At 43.5% G+C, this 12735-nt stretch overlaps 2 protein-coding genes across 3 annotated transcripts in view; one reads left to right on the top strand and one right to left on the bottom strand.

Annotated features, from left to right (window-relative positions):
• The window catches only part of LOC131974659 (transcription termination factor 1-like), a 10007-nt gene extending 2070 nt beyond the window's left edge, over nt 1-7937 (top strand). Inside the window, exons 1-12 of one of the 2 annotated variants that reach the window (XM_059337066.1) lie at nt 386-432; nt 860-1000; nt 1098-1669; nt 2828-2952; nt 4425-4610; nt 4752-4830; nt 4948-5072; nt 5163-5355; nt 5890-5982; nt 6079-6144; nt 6390-6472; nt 7606-7937. In XM_059337066.1, coding sequence (XP_059193049.1) covers nt 875-1000; nt 1098-1669; nt 2828-2952; nt 4425-4610; nt 4752-4830; nt 4948-5072; nt 5163-5355; nt 5890-5982; nt 6079-6144; nt 6390-6472; nt 7606-7835 — 1878 coding nt within the window. In that variant the 5' untranslated portion in view covers nt 386-432; nt 860-874 and the 3' untranslated portion in view covers nt 7836-7937. Of the gene's footprint in view, nt 1-385; nt 433-859; nt 1001-1097; nt 1670-2827; nt 2953-4424; nt 4611-4751; nt 4831-4947; nt 5073-5162; nt 5356-5889; nt 5983-6078; nt 6145-6389; nt 6473-7605 lie in introns of those variants that run through there. The other variant, XM_059337065.1, reaches the window with a different exon arrangement.
• Nucleotides 7853-12411, bottom strand: endog (endonuclease G). Its single transcript, XM_059337083.1, has 7 exons — nt 12217-12411; nt 10142-10335; nt 9712-9853; nt 8720-8829; nt 8483-8564; nt 8196-8416; nt 7853-8092 (listed from the first exon to the last, which is right to left on the bottom strand). Exons 1-6 carry the CDS (start codon nt 12409-12411, stop codon nt 8219-8221), a joined length of 921 nt encoding a protein of 306 aa, XP_059193066.1. The 3' UTR covers nt 7853-8092; nt 8196-8218.
• Between the last annotated feature and the right edge of the window lie 324 nt (nt 12412-12735).

Consider the following 12735-nt stretch of genomic DNA (forward strand, 5'->3'; position numbering starts at 1 on the left):
GTGTGTGTGTTTGTCCGTGTCTGTCTGTCTGAAACTAGTGTGTGATTCGTCAGTTAATGTAAACTGACAGTTTTCAGTAAGTGTGTGTGTGTCGGGGTGGTAGGGGTCCACCAATCAGCAGAGCAATTAGCTGAACAGCTGAAAGTTCCCCTCAAATAGAAAGCATTTTTGTCCAAACCGTAGCTCCTATCATTGAACCGACTTCACTTTGAGCATCCTGAGTTCTTCCTGAACGTCTGCAAATGTGTTTTGTGAAGAAAAATTAAGAAATTGTTTTTTTAGAGCGATCAGAAGAAGTTGGTACCTCTGCTTTCCTCCAGAATAGTTCCCTCCTTTTTACCATGGTGGTCTATGAGGCTGTGGGTGCGTGTTGGTGGATCATCTGTGCATCCTACGCCCAAACTATAACTCTGACAGCTTTAGCAGACCAATGTGAGTGAGAAAACACATTTTCCTACGTTTCTATGTATAAATTATTTCTGTAGCGTGGTATCTGCGGCCTTGAGCTCAGTTTCCAAATTTATTTTTTGACAATTTTTTCTCTCCCTCTCCACTCTAGCGATGATGTCATCCACTCTAGCCTCTCCATAGGGTAACATTGGGAGGATTTTTTGAAGTGTTTTTGCAGAATAATTTGAAAACCTTTTGCCAAATCCCTTAGAAATCATAGCACACTTGTCATGGCCTAGCCGGTCAATTTGATACCTTTTTAGTGTATGTGCAACCAAAACTCTGGGAGGAGTAGTCGACCGAAAAAAACACGTAAGAAACAGAAGAATAAGAAGAAACCCGGTTGAATAGTATATAGTGGCTTTTTCAAGCACACTCAATAATATCTGAAGATTGTTTCTGTTTTCAGCTTCATCCTGCTGCCATGATACCACAGAAGAAGAAGAGGAGGAGGTCAGAGGTGGAGGCGTGTCCTCTACCTGTAGACATCAACACACCTGAGAGAGCAGAGGAGAAGAAGAAGAAGAAGGAGCAGAGCGAAGAGGAGCACGTAAGAAACAGAAGAATAAGAAGAAACCCGGTTGAATAGTATATAGTAGCTTTTTCAAGCACACTCAATAATATCTGAAGATTGTTTCTGTTTTCAGCTTCATTCTGCTGCCATGACACCACAGAAGAAGAAGAAGAGGAGGAGGTCAGAGGTGGAGGCGTGTCCTCTACCTGTGGACATCGACACACCTGAGAGAGCAGAGGAGAAGAAGAAGAAGAAGAAGAAGAAGAAGAAGAAGAAGCAGCAGAGCGAGGAGGAGGAGGCTGGTGCTCCTGCTGCAGAGGAGAGGAGCAGCCAGACGGAGAAGATAAAGGAGGAGCAGAAGGAGAAGACCATAGAGACACAGAAGAAGAAGAAAAAGAAAAAGAAGAAGCAGCAGCAGAGTGAGGAGGAGGAGGAGGCCGGTCCTCCTGAGGAGACGGAGGAGGCCTGTCCTCCTGAGGAGACGGAGGAGACCGTAGAGAGCAGCCAGACAGAGAAGAAGAAGAAGAAGAAGAAGAAGAAGAAAAAGGAGCTGAGTGAGGAGAGCATTGCCACGGCAACAACAGACCGTAACCACGGAGACACAGAGTCACAGAAGAAGAAGAAGAAGAAGAAGAAAGATGGGAGCGTGGTGGAAGTGACGTCACAGGAAGGACAGGTAGCAGCAGCAGAAGAAGAAGAAGAGCAGTGAGTTGTTTTTATGATACAAAGTACAGTACAGTTGCAAGAAAAGTAAATGAACCCTCTGAAACTACCTGGTTTTCTGCATTGATTTGTCATAAAATGTGATCTGATCTGCATCTAATTTCCAAGTATAGACAAACACAATATGCTTCATCTAATACCACACAAACAATTATAATATTTAATTTTTTTATTGAACATATCCATTAAACACTCAAATACCTTGAAAAAGTTGGGAATACATTTTCCCCTCAATGAAAGGAAGTGGTCCAGGCCCTGAGGCAGCAAAACAGCCCCAAGTCATGATGCTCCATCCATCATATTTCACTGGTTGGGATGATGTTCTCATATTGGTATACAGTTCAATTTTTACACCATACACAAAGTGCTACATGTTCTTCCCAAAAAATTCAGCCTTAGTTTCATCAGTCCACTAAACATTTTCCCCGTAGTGTTGTTGAGTGTCAAGGTGCTCTTTGGCAAACTTCAGCCATGTAATGATGTTTTTTTGGAAAGCAGTGGCTTTGTCCTTGGTATGGACACCATGCCTGTTCAATCTGACTCATGACTGGAGATGTTAACCAGTTCCAATGACTCCTTCAAGTATTTACTTGTTACTCTGGAGTTCTTTTTTTTTTTTTTCTTTTTTTTTACCTTTCTGCGTTTGGCCTTTGGAGTGAACTTGGCTGGGCACCCACTTCTAGGGAGAGTAGCCACAGTACTAAATCATCTCCATTTGTGGACCATTTGTAACTGTGGACTGGTGAGTACATAAAGTCTTTGAGTTACTTTGTAACCCCTTTCAATCTGATGCAAATCAACAATTCTTGATTGCAGGTCTACGGAGATCTCTTTTTTTTTGTGAGGCATGGTTCACATGGAGTCATTAGCCAAAGGGTTCACTTACTTTTTCTACCAGCATTATGAATGTTTAATGGATATGTTCAATAAAGACATGAAATATTATAATTGTTTGCATGGTATTAGGTTAAGCATGTTGTGTTTGTCAATACTCTGGACTAAGATGAAGATCAGATCACATTTTATGACAAATTAATGTAGAAAACCAGGTAATTTCAAAGGGTTCACATACTTTTTCTTGCAACTGTATCTCTGGTGTTCAATCAGAGCGCAATATTAGCGTGTACTTCCTGTGTTCAGGCTGGATGAGGTGCTGCTGGACGAGCTGCAGCAGTTTGTTCCAGATGTGAAGAAGAAATCAGCTGATCAGATCCGGAAACTGCTGAGATACGACCTGCACCGCTTCAAGGACTTCAAACAGCAAGGTACTAATACTGCAAACAACAAGGTACTAATACTGCAAGCAACATGTACTAATACTGCAAACAGCAGGGTAGTAATACTGCAAACAACGTGTACTAATACTGCAACAACAAAATCAAATCCATTCAAATCAAAAGTAATTGATTTATCCCCGAGGGTAAGTTCAGTGAGTCTGTTAGCTCTGTTAGAATGAGACAGCCTGATGGCTGTACACTGCAAAAAAGGTGTGTCTAAAAACAAGATAAAAACACTAAATCTGAGGGAAATTATCTTGCGAGCTTGGCAGGTATATACAAAGCCTGGTGGGATACACAGGTTGAGTTTGTTGTAATCATTGGGCTGCTGCCACGTCTCAGTCAAGCAGAGAAAGTCAAGTTTATGGTCCTTTTCTAAATCAAGGATGAGCTGCCCCTGTAAGTGAGCGGACATTAAGCAGCCCCATGGCAACGTTGCTTTCGCAGAGATTAGTGTTAGATGTCGCAGCTAGGTTAGTTAGCACAGAGTTATTTCTGCCTCTGATGGCTGGAGTGGGAAGGAGTCTGTTGGTAGTATGGACGGGAATGGGATAAGGCTGAGCAGCAGCGTGTATGTTTGTTGTCATAAAAGGAGTGTATGAAACAGCATCAGCTTCAGCAGGACCCACATCGACGGAGACAGGGCTATCCGGGATGGAGCCAGTGGTCTGGGCAGGGTCCTGCTGGAAGGACCATCAATTGATGTTAAAAGCAATGAAGTTGATGAGGTTTTGGGTCAGAATACCAGTTCCTTTCCTGTTAAGATTCAGTCCATCATGCCTGAAGAGCCTTTAGAGCCTCAGTAGCCGCTGGTGTCCATTTCCTGACTGTGAGTTTAGTTGCAGGCTGCCTCCACACACAGGGTTTGTAACAAGTCTCCAGAAGAACTAAGTTGTGATCTGACTTTCCAAGTGGTGGTAAGGCAGTAGCTCTGTCAGTTTCTTTGACATTAGCATACAGCATATCAAGGTTTTTTTTCTCTGGTGGGACAATTAACAAAATGTGTTAAGAAAATCAGGTGAGAGGAGAGGGGAACATGATTGAAGTCTCCTGATATTATCAGGAATGCTTCAGAATGTTTAGTCTGTATCTTAGCCATGGAACTGCAAACTACAGGTACTATTACCGCAAACAACATGTACTGATACTGGAAACAACATGTACTAATACTGCAAACAACATGTACTGATACTGCAAACAACATGTACTAATACTGCAAACATGTACTGATGCAGTACTCAGTAGTACTGGTTCTCTGATGCAGTACTCAGTAGTACTGGTTTTCTGATGCAGTACTCAGTAGTACTGGCGGTGTGATGCAGTAGTACTGGTGGTCAGATGCAGTACTCAGTAGTACTGATATAGTACTCAGTAGTACTGGGGTTCTGATGCAGTACTCAGTAGTGCTGATGCAGTACTCAGTAGTACTGGTTTTCTGATGCAGTACTGTATCTCTCCAGGCGTGGCGCTGCGCCGCGGCCGCTGCACTCGTCATGAGAACCAGCGAATCAAAGAGAACGTGGCGGACTTCCTGGCTCTGACGGGGATCAGCTCAGCTAATCAGCTGATGTTTCCTCAGAGGTACAGAGAGTCGGAGGCCGAGATCAGGAGGCTGAAAGCACAACATCACTTCCTGGAGAGGATCGGTACGTAAACAAACAAACAAACAAACACAGTGAGGGACATCCCCGGTCTCTCTGGTCCTGGGTCCTCTAGAAGACTCAGTCCTGGTCCAGAGTTCTATCAACACAGCTAACAACCTGTCTGTCTGTCTGTCTGTCTCTCAGCGGAGGGTGTTCCCAGGTCGTGTGAGACTGTTTACACGAGAGCGAAGAAGATGTTTGACGACAGGAACCACATGGGGAGGTCAGAACGATAGAACGGATGTTAGATTAAAGATTCCTGATGTCATCCAGCGGAACATTAAAATGTGTGTGTGTCTTTGTGTGTGTGTATGTGTGTGTGTTTGTGTGTGTGTGTCAGGTTCTCGGAGGATGAGCTTCGTTCTCTGACAAAGTTACAGAATCTCCATGGTAACAACTGGAGGACGATCGCTCAGAAGATGAACCGCAGCGTCTACGCTCTACAGAAACGATACAGCACCATCGGTACACACACACACACACACACACACACACACACACACACACCCTGACAAACTGAATAAACAGCTGATTATAACTTGTGTGTGTGTGCAGCTGAAGGTCGGGGGGCGTGGCATGCAGATGAGACTTCCCGGTTGCAGCAGGCACTGAAGGCTCACCTGGAGGACCTGGTCCAGCAGAGTCCTGGTCCTGGTCTGACACGGGCCCAGCTCTGTAACAACCTGCCCTGGAAGGAGATCAGCCAGCAGGTCGGGACCAGGTCCTGGGTCCAGTGCCGGATCAAGTGGTCAGTACACAGCTAGTCTCTCTCTCACACACATACACACATACACACACACACACACACACACACACACACACACACACATCCTTGTACTTTTATCTTTCTGAGGGCAAAGACGAAAATGAAGGACATTTTCACTATAATTTTTGTTAGTTTTGTAACCACACGATAGTTTCAGTTAATTATCTTTTTTTTTAAACTCTCATTTTAATTTTTATTTCAGTTAACGAAAATGTTTTTTCAATTCTAGTTTTCGTTATTTCGTTTAGTTTTCGTTAACAATAATAACATTGTTCTCTAGCCCTTACCCTAACATATTGTAACCTTTACCCTTAAAACAAAGTCTGAAATCTCAAAAAAGCCTTTAAAGAAGTGAGGACCGGCCGAAATGTCCTCACTTTGCAAAAATGTCCTCACTCTGTTGGTTAAAAACGTGTCCTGGTCCTCACTATGAAGGAAGTACAAGAACACACACACATTATACACGCACAAAATCACCATAAACAGTGTGTGTGTGTGTGTGTGTGTGTGTGTCAGGTTCTCCCTGCTGAAGCTCCGGTTCTCTTCAGGACCCTCCAGTCTCTCCAGAGGAGCTGAAGGCCTCCAGACTAAAATCCACCTGATCAACACGTAAGGAACACCAACATCAGGCAGAGTGACAGACTAATAATAACAACAACAACAACAACAACAACAACAACAACAACAATAATAACTGTGTTCCAGGTTGTACAACATGCGTGTGGACGACGTGGCAGACATTGACTGGGACGAGGTCGCTCAGACTGTCAGGTGAGGTCAAAGGTCAAACTGTCACACCAGGTGACCCAGGCTGTTCCATCGTGGCCTGGCTTTAATAACTGCAGTAATAACAGCAGTAATAACTGTAGTATTAACTGTAATAATAACAGCCGTAATAACTAGTAATAACAGCAGTAATAACAGTAGTAATAACGTAGTAGTAATTGTAGTAAGAACAGCAGTAATAACTGTAGTAATAACAGCAGTAACAACCGTTTCATGTTGTTGTGTTTCAGAGTGACTCCAGTTTGTGTTCAGAAATGTTTCCACCGACTGAAAGTCTCCAGAGTTCATAACTGGAACAGCCTGAACTACGGAGGTCAGTACTACAGTACCAGTACTACAGTATCAGTACGACAGTATTAATACTACAGGATCAATACTACAGCATTAATACTACAGGATCAGTACTACAGTATCAGTAATACAGTACCAGTACTACATGATCAGTACTACAGTATCAGAACTACAGGATCAGTACTACAGTATTACATCCTCTGAATGGCTCTTTCACAATACAACAAAGCCCTACACAACGCTCGACTTAGGACTTTTGTACTTCTCAGCATTGGCTTTCCTGCAAGACTCAATGCGTTCCTATCTTCCTACCTTCATACAAGGTCAGAGGTCACTCATTTACATGTATCCCCGTCTCATGGTGTTATCAAAGTTAAGTTCACAGTTTGAGTTCCCACAAGGCCTTGTGTCTCAAATATCAAGAAGGTTGCCGCCTACTTCTTGTCCCACCATGACAGGAAGCACCAAATTTCCTTCACAGCCCAGTTTAGCCTTTTTTGATTAAAACAACTTTAATTGGCAGCTAATGCTAACCGAACGGCGTATGCAACAGTGTGTTTGAATGGTTTGGATCACCTGTGACCGGCCCAGACAGGTTGATGGGATTTAGTTTAGTAGAGATGATGGGGGGGCGGGACTAATACAGACAGGTAAGCATTCAGGCGCCTCTCTATCATGCTGGAATTGTTTTGCAGCGGAGAAGTGTGGTGGGAAGCTCGGTAAATTAAGTGCGTGTGAATGCATGTCTCAGAGGAGGCCCCCACAGTCTAGGTCATTAATGGGAAACCCTAGCCACGTGTGTTTCACTACAGAGAGCAGAGAATTGTAAACGCTCAACCATGTAGAGACAGAAATAACATGCCGTCATGTAAATAGGATAAATAACATAAGCCTATTTAGTTTGTTAAATAAAAGGACAAGATATATATATGAAAGGTAACCTTAAATGACTTCTGTTGTGATCTGGCACTAGAAAATATTTTATAGAAAATAAAATTAACTTGATCGTCAAGGGGGGCGGGGGGTGCCGTTGAGGGGGCGGGCCGCCCCCCTAATATAATGGTAGGGGAAACACTGTTTTAGTACTGATACTGTAGTACTGAGATTCCTCATCAGAACTTTATTTATTGAGACTGTGATGTCACTTCCTGTCAGAGATCATCGACTTCCTGTGGCAGAGGGTACTTCCTGTGCTGGAGGACCGACTGAGCACGCTCAGACAGCGTCATCAGACGCAGGACAGCAGCGAGGACGGAGAGGACCGCTTCCTGCTGAGTGACATCATCAGCTCGCCGGACGAGGACGACTTCACGGAGCTGGACAACAGTCACATGGCCTCCAGTGCTCTGAGACCTGTTTCCATGGAAACTGTGTCCGAGGCGTGAGCCAATCAGCGCTCAGACTGTAAACAGGAGTTATTAATGAGTTATTGGTTGGATGAACAGGCTGTGATGTTTCATGTTTGTAATAAAACATTTTCTTTAATATATGGAGCTTCCGTTTTATTTTAATAAGTTCAGACAAGTTTAAATATTTAAAACATTTATTCAGTTTCATCAAACACAAAAACAATATTAATCATCTTTAATCACATTTATCTTCAAACAGGATGATCAGACAGACAGATGAACGGCTCCAGCAGCTGCAGAGAGAAAAGATCAACATAAGTTATTGATACAATTTTAACTGTCAGTTACTGTAGTCTGGACTCTGTGGTGCATTGTTGGGGCTGTAGTCTGACTCACCCTGGTGCATTGTGGGGCTGAGGTCAGCGGGCAGCGATGGCTTGCAGGCTGCTCGTTCTCTTCATGATGTTCGGGACGAAGGTCAGCCCTGCCGCTCTCTCGATGGTTTCTATGGGAACCAGGAAACGCTCCAGCGGGACCTCTTCACTGATTGGTTCGTTGGGTAGCACGTAGGAGCGTAGCTCCACCCCCCGGCCGCCAACCTGCTCCAGGATCAGCACCTGAGGGAGGAGGGGCCGTCAGCTGGTCGCCGTGGAGAAGGGACAACAATAGACAGGAGGACTCACCTTGAAGAAGTGCGTCGGCACGGCAACGTGGTTCCTTCCAATCACCTGGTACCTGACGAACATCCTGCCATCAGACTCCGCCCTGAAACACACACCTGGTGATGTCATCACAGCCCTGCCCACTCTCCCTCAGACACCTGGTGATGTCATCAGCCCCTCCCACTCTCCCTCAGACACCTGGTGATGTCATCAGCCCCTCCCACTCTGACCCAGACACTACAGAAAAAGAACAGTTACCTGGGTAGGTAGAGCGGCCCCGTACACACGTACACGTTTAGGTAATGTTTGGTCAACGCGCGGCAATGTTTCTCCAGATTATTCCAGGTCACCTGGTTCAGGTGAGGGTCCTACACACACAGACACACACACACACAGACAGAGACACACACATTCAGGTCAGTGGAAGTATTAACCCTTTAACTGTTTGTACACAATGATGACGTAGAACGTGTGCGTGCACATTCTGGCCTCTGAAGTGGTTCTCCATGCTCTCCAGTCATTCTGACTGAAAAAGAAGCATTTATAAGCAATTATAAACTGTTCCCAGCATCAACATGTTTGGTTGTTGCGTATACGGCTGCAGGAGATTAAAAGTTTGGACTCCAGTGGCTTTCTTGTTTTGTGCACATAAACGCAGAAGGCACAACATCAGGACCACTAGAGTCCAATGATGCCTGAAAAGAAAACACAAGCACTGTTTGTTTAGCTTAGCAGGCTACTAGCCAAATCTAACGCCAGCTTATCAAACTTTAGCAGTTCACACAGTCAACCCGGAGCTCCTGTGTTTTTGTGTTCGCACTGCTGCAAAAAGTAAAGGGGGTTAACCCCGAAGTAGGTGAGACTACACTTCGGCCCCAGGAGGCTTCTCCCCTATGTTGACTGACTACGGTCTGGCAGCCGACCAGGAACCAGTTACACAGTCCACGCGTTTAATCGCCTGCAGCCACAGACACCGCCGGTTGCTCTGAAACGGTCGTGATCCTGTGAATCCTATAAAACTTTAGTCCACTGTCCACTGTGGAATAGCGATTCCACACATGTTGATGCTGGGAACAGTTAATAAATGCTTATAAATACCTCTCGGTCAGTCAGAACTGCTGGAGAACAACACCACTTCTGTTGCCAGAATGCTTGCACAACATTTTGTGACGTCGGCTGAAAAAGGGTCTATTAAGGTAGATTTACTCTGACAGGAAGTGGCGTGTCTGTCTGACAGGAAGTTGCTGTACCTGCGGCGCCACATTGCTCAGGTAGAACGTGTCCTCCATGGCCTTCTGGCTCCACTTGTGATTGGCTGCAGCAGCCAGGTGACCTCTGTCGAAGCCACTCCGCCTGTAGTCGCTGTTGGTCGCCCGGTGGAACACGTGCACGCTGAGGGGCGGGGCCAGAGACCGTCAAAATAAAACACTGAGGGGGCGGGGCCAGAGACCGTCAAAATAAAACACTGAGGGGCGGGGCAAGAGACTATCAAAATAAAAGCCTCAGAGGAAAAACTACAAACTCTTAATGCAGAATACTGAACTACTTCGTATCTGTCTCAACCTATCTGTCTGTCTCACCAGTCTGTCTCTACTTGTCTGCCTATCTGTCTGTCTCAACCTGTCTGTCTCTCCTTGTCTCACCTGTCTGTCTCTACCAGTCTGTCTCTCGGTGTCTTACCTGTCATCCTCCTTAAAGTCGCAGTGTTTCCTGTCTGATGTGCCGCTGATGGAGGCGGGGTTTAACCTCTCTATTACCCATGATGCCGTGCGTGTGCGAGGGTCGTATGAGGTCACGTAGGACTCTCGGGTCTTGATGTTGGCCAGCGACGGGAAGCCGTACTTCATGACGGCGCCGGAGCCTCCAGGACTCAGCTGAACAGGTGGACAGGAAGTCTCACATCAGGACTTTTATTGTGAAAATTTAGAAGGTCGCACGTCCAATCACTTCTGATTAATAAACTAATCATCTTCACCCGTTACCATGGCTACAGGTAAACAGATATATGACATAATATATAAATAAACTGATCAAAAACAGTTTGGGAATATTATTTTATTATTATTCCTCCCCTATTTATCACTGGTGTTGTACATATGGGTGGAACTCAAATTCAAAGTGAAAAAAAGAATAATTCAAAAATATATGTCAAATGACATACAATTATATTCCCTTATATGTGAATAATTCAAAACTGAATGTGTCCATTTCTAATTCTTCATATATTTAGCATATTATTAACTTTTTGGTGTGGTAGTCCTAAAATGTGTCCACCGGTGCAACAAAATAAAGAATGTCATTATTTAATTCAGAGAATGTTGGACAGATAAGATAGATAAGCCCAAGGCATATTAGTTATGAATATTTTTTTTATCAATTTACATTATTTTCAATGATCAATCAATGTAAACTGATAAAAATATTCAGATCAATACTTAAACTGCGTTGTACCAAAGGACTACCTTAAGACGACCAGTTCCAACACTGCACGGAAATAGTAATATTATGAAAATATTTGAGACAGAAGTGATCTTGTGTGCAGTCCACCTGCTCCAGAGATTCTTCTGTCCTTCCTGATTCTGGAAGGACCCCTCTCAGTAATGGGGTGGTCACATTAATGCCTGTTTTATATCTACATAATGGCGTTGCTCCAGGAGGACACCAGTTTTGCGGACAAAATGTAATGTGTCATAATAACTCTACATAGGGACCTTAGCACTTATATCCTCTAGATTCATTAAGTAAACACTCATATGACATGCATTCAAGTATTTTAATGTATTTAGATTAATTTTTCATTAAATTACAGTTGTTTTAAGATAAGTAATGCTACCTAGGACAGTTGCACCGGTGGACAAATGTCATGTTCAAAACAGAATATTTGCATAGTTGAAGTACGATACTCATTGTTTGCAGATGGATTAGATGTAGAAGAATGAACTGCATATTAAAACATTAATTTTAATGAAATATTATAAAATTTTGTAATATTTGTCACTGGGAACACAAAAATTGAGCGTCACGTCAACCACCCATATACATATATATATTTTTATATATATATATATATATATATATAGTCTTCACAACAGGTAGGACTGGTACAGCAGGTGAGGATCAACTGCTGAGGAAGGAGCAGCACTGTGTGGAGAGAAACCTGCGGCGTCTCTGTTCAGACAGTTGAACACCCGTCCGTCTGTGACTCACCTGGCTACAGAACTCATCCTCAGATTGTAAATATGTTAAAATATGAAATAAATACATAAATAAATAAAGCTGCAGCGACGTTCTGATGTTAAACCAGCTGATATTATATATATTATTATAATTATTATATCTGATGAGCAGAATCAGAAGCTGTTGAACTGAAAAACAAACAGAAACCTGAAGAACTTTAACATTCAGCAAACAAGAAATAATGTTAGACAGAGAAACATGCAGGTAACACACAGACACACATAAACTCTCTCTCTCACACACACACACACACACACACACACACACACGTTAGAATTATCTGTCATTCTGTCTCTGTTGTGGGTGGGGGTCACTATCTATGAGTGCGTAATTCACTAACTGTGCATGTGCCCTCTCTGTGCATTTATAGATTATTGTTGCGCATCTTGACGTATTGTAATAAAATGTTTTTAAAGTTAAACTGAGAACTCGGAAGTCAGATAATTTAATTTTAAAGGTTTCCTCAATGTATTTCTAATCTCTCTCTCTCTCTCTTTCTCTCTCTCTCTCTCTCTGACCGTGTTCTGGGTCGCGTGGACTCGGGGCAGCAACGGCAGCACCGGGACCTGGTCCAGCAGACCCAGCGGCCCCTCTGGATCCCCGTTTCTCTGCTCCGGCTCATCCCGGTCTGAGGAACTTAGCAGCCGGGTCGCTGAGGCTCCGAGCCCCGCTCCGGCCACCAAGGTCGCTCCGGTCTGGAACCACCGCCGCATGCTTAGTGACGCTCGCTGATGACGTCACCGGACTAGTCCTGCAGGAGAAACCACGTGACCCCTTCAACTACATCAAAACAAACAGATAAACAATAATACAGGAAACAACTAGATAGAGTAAACAATAATCATGAAAAATCAATACTGTTTCCAAAATAAACACAATGTATGATTATATAAATATAATGTGAATCTTCTTAAACATTCAATGAAACACATATACATGTCTTTCAATAAACACAATAATAAATAATAATAACGTTTCTAATGAATAAATAAAGATATGAATATGAATAAATCCATAAAAACATAAACTAAGTATAA

The sequence above is a fragment of the Centropristis striata genome, chromosome 7 (genome assembly GCF_030273125.1).
Source record: "Centropristis striata isolate RG_2023a ecotype Rhode Island chromosome 7, C.striata_1.0, whole genome shotgun sequence".
Taxonomy (NCBI): Eukaryota; Metazoa; Chordata; class Actinopteri; order Perciformes; family Serranidae; genus Centropristis; species Centropristis striata.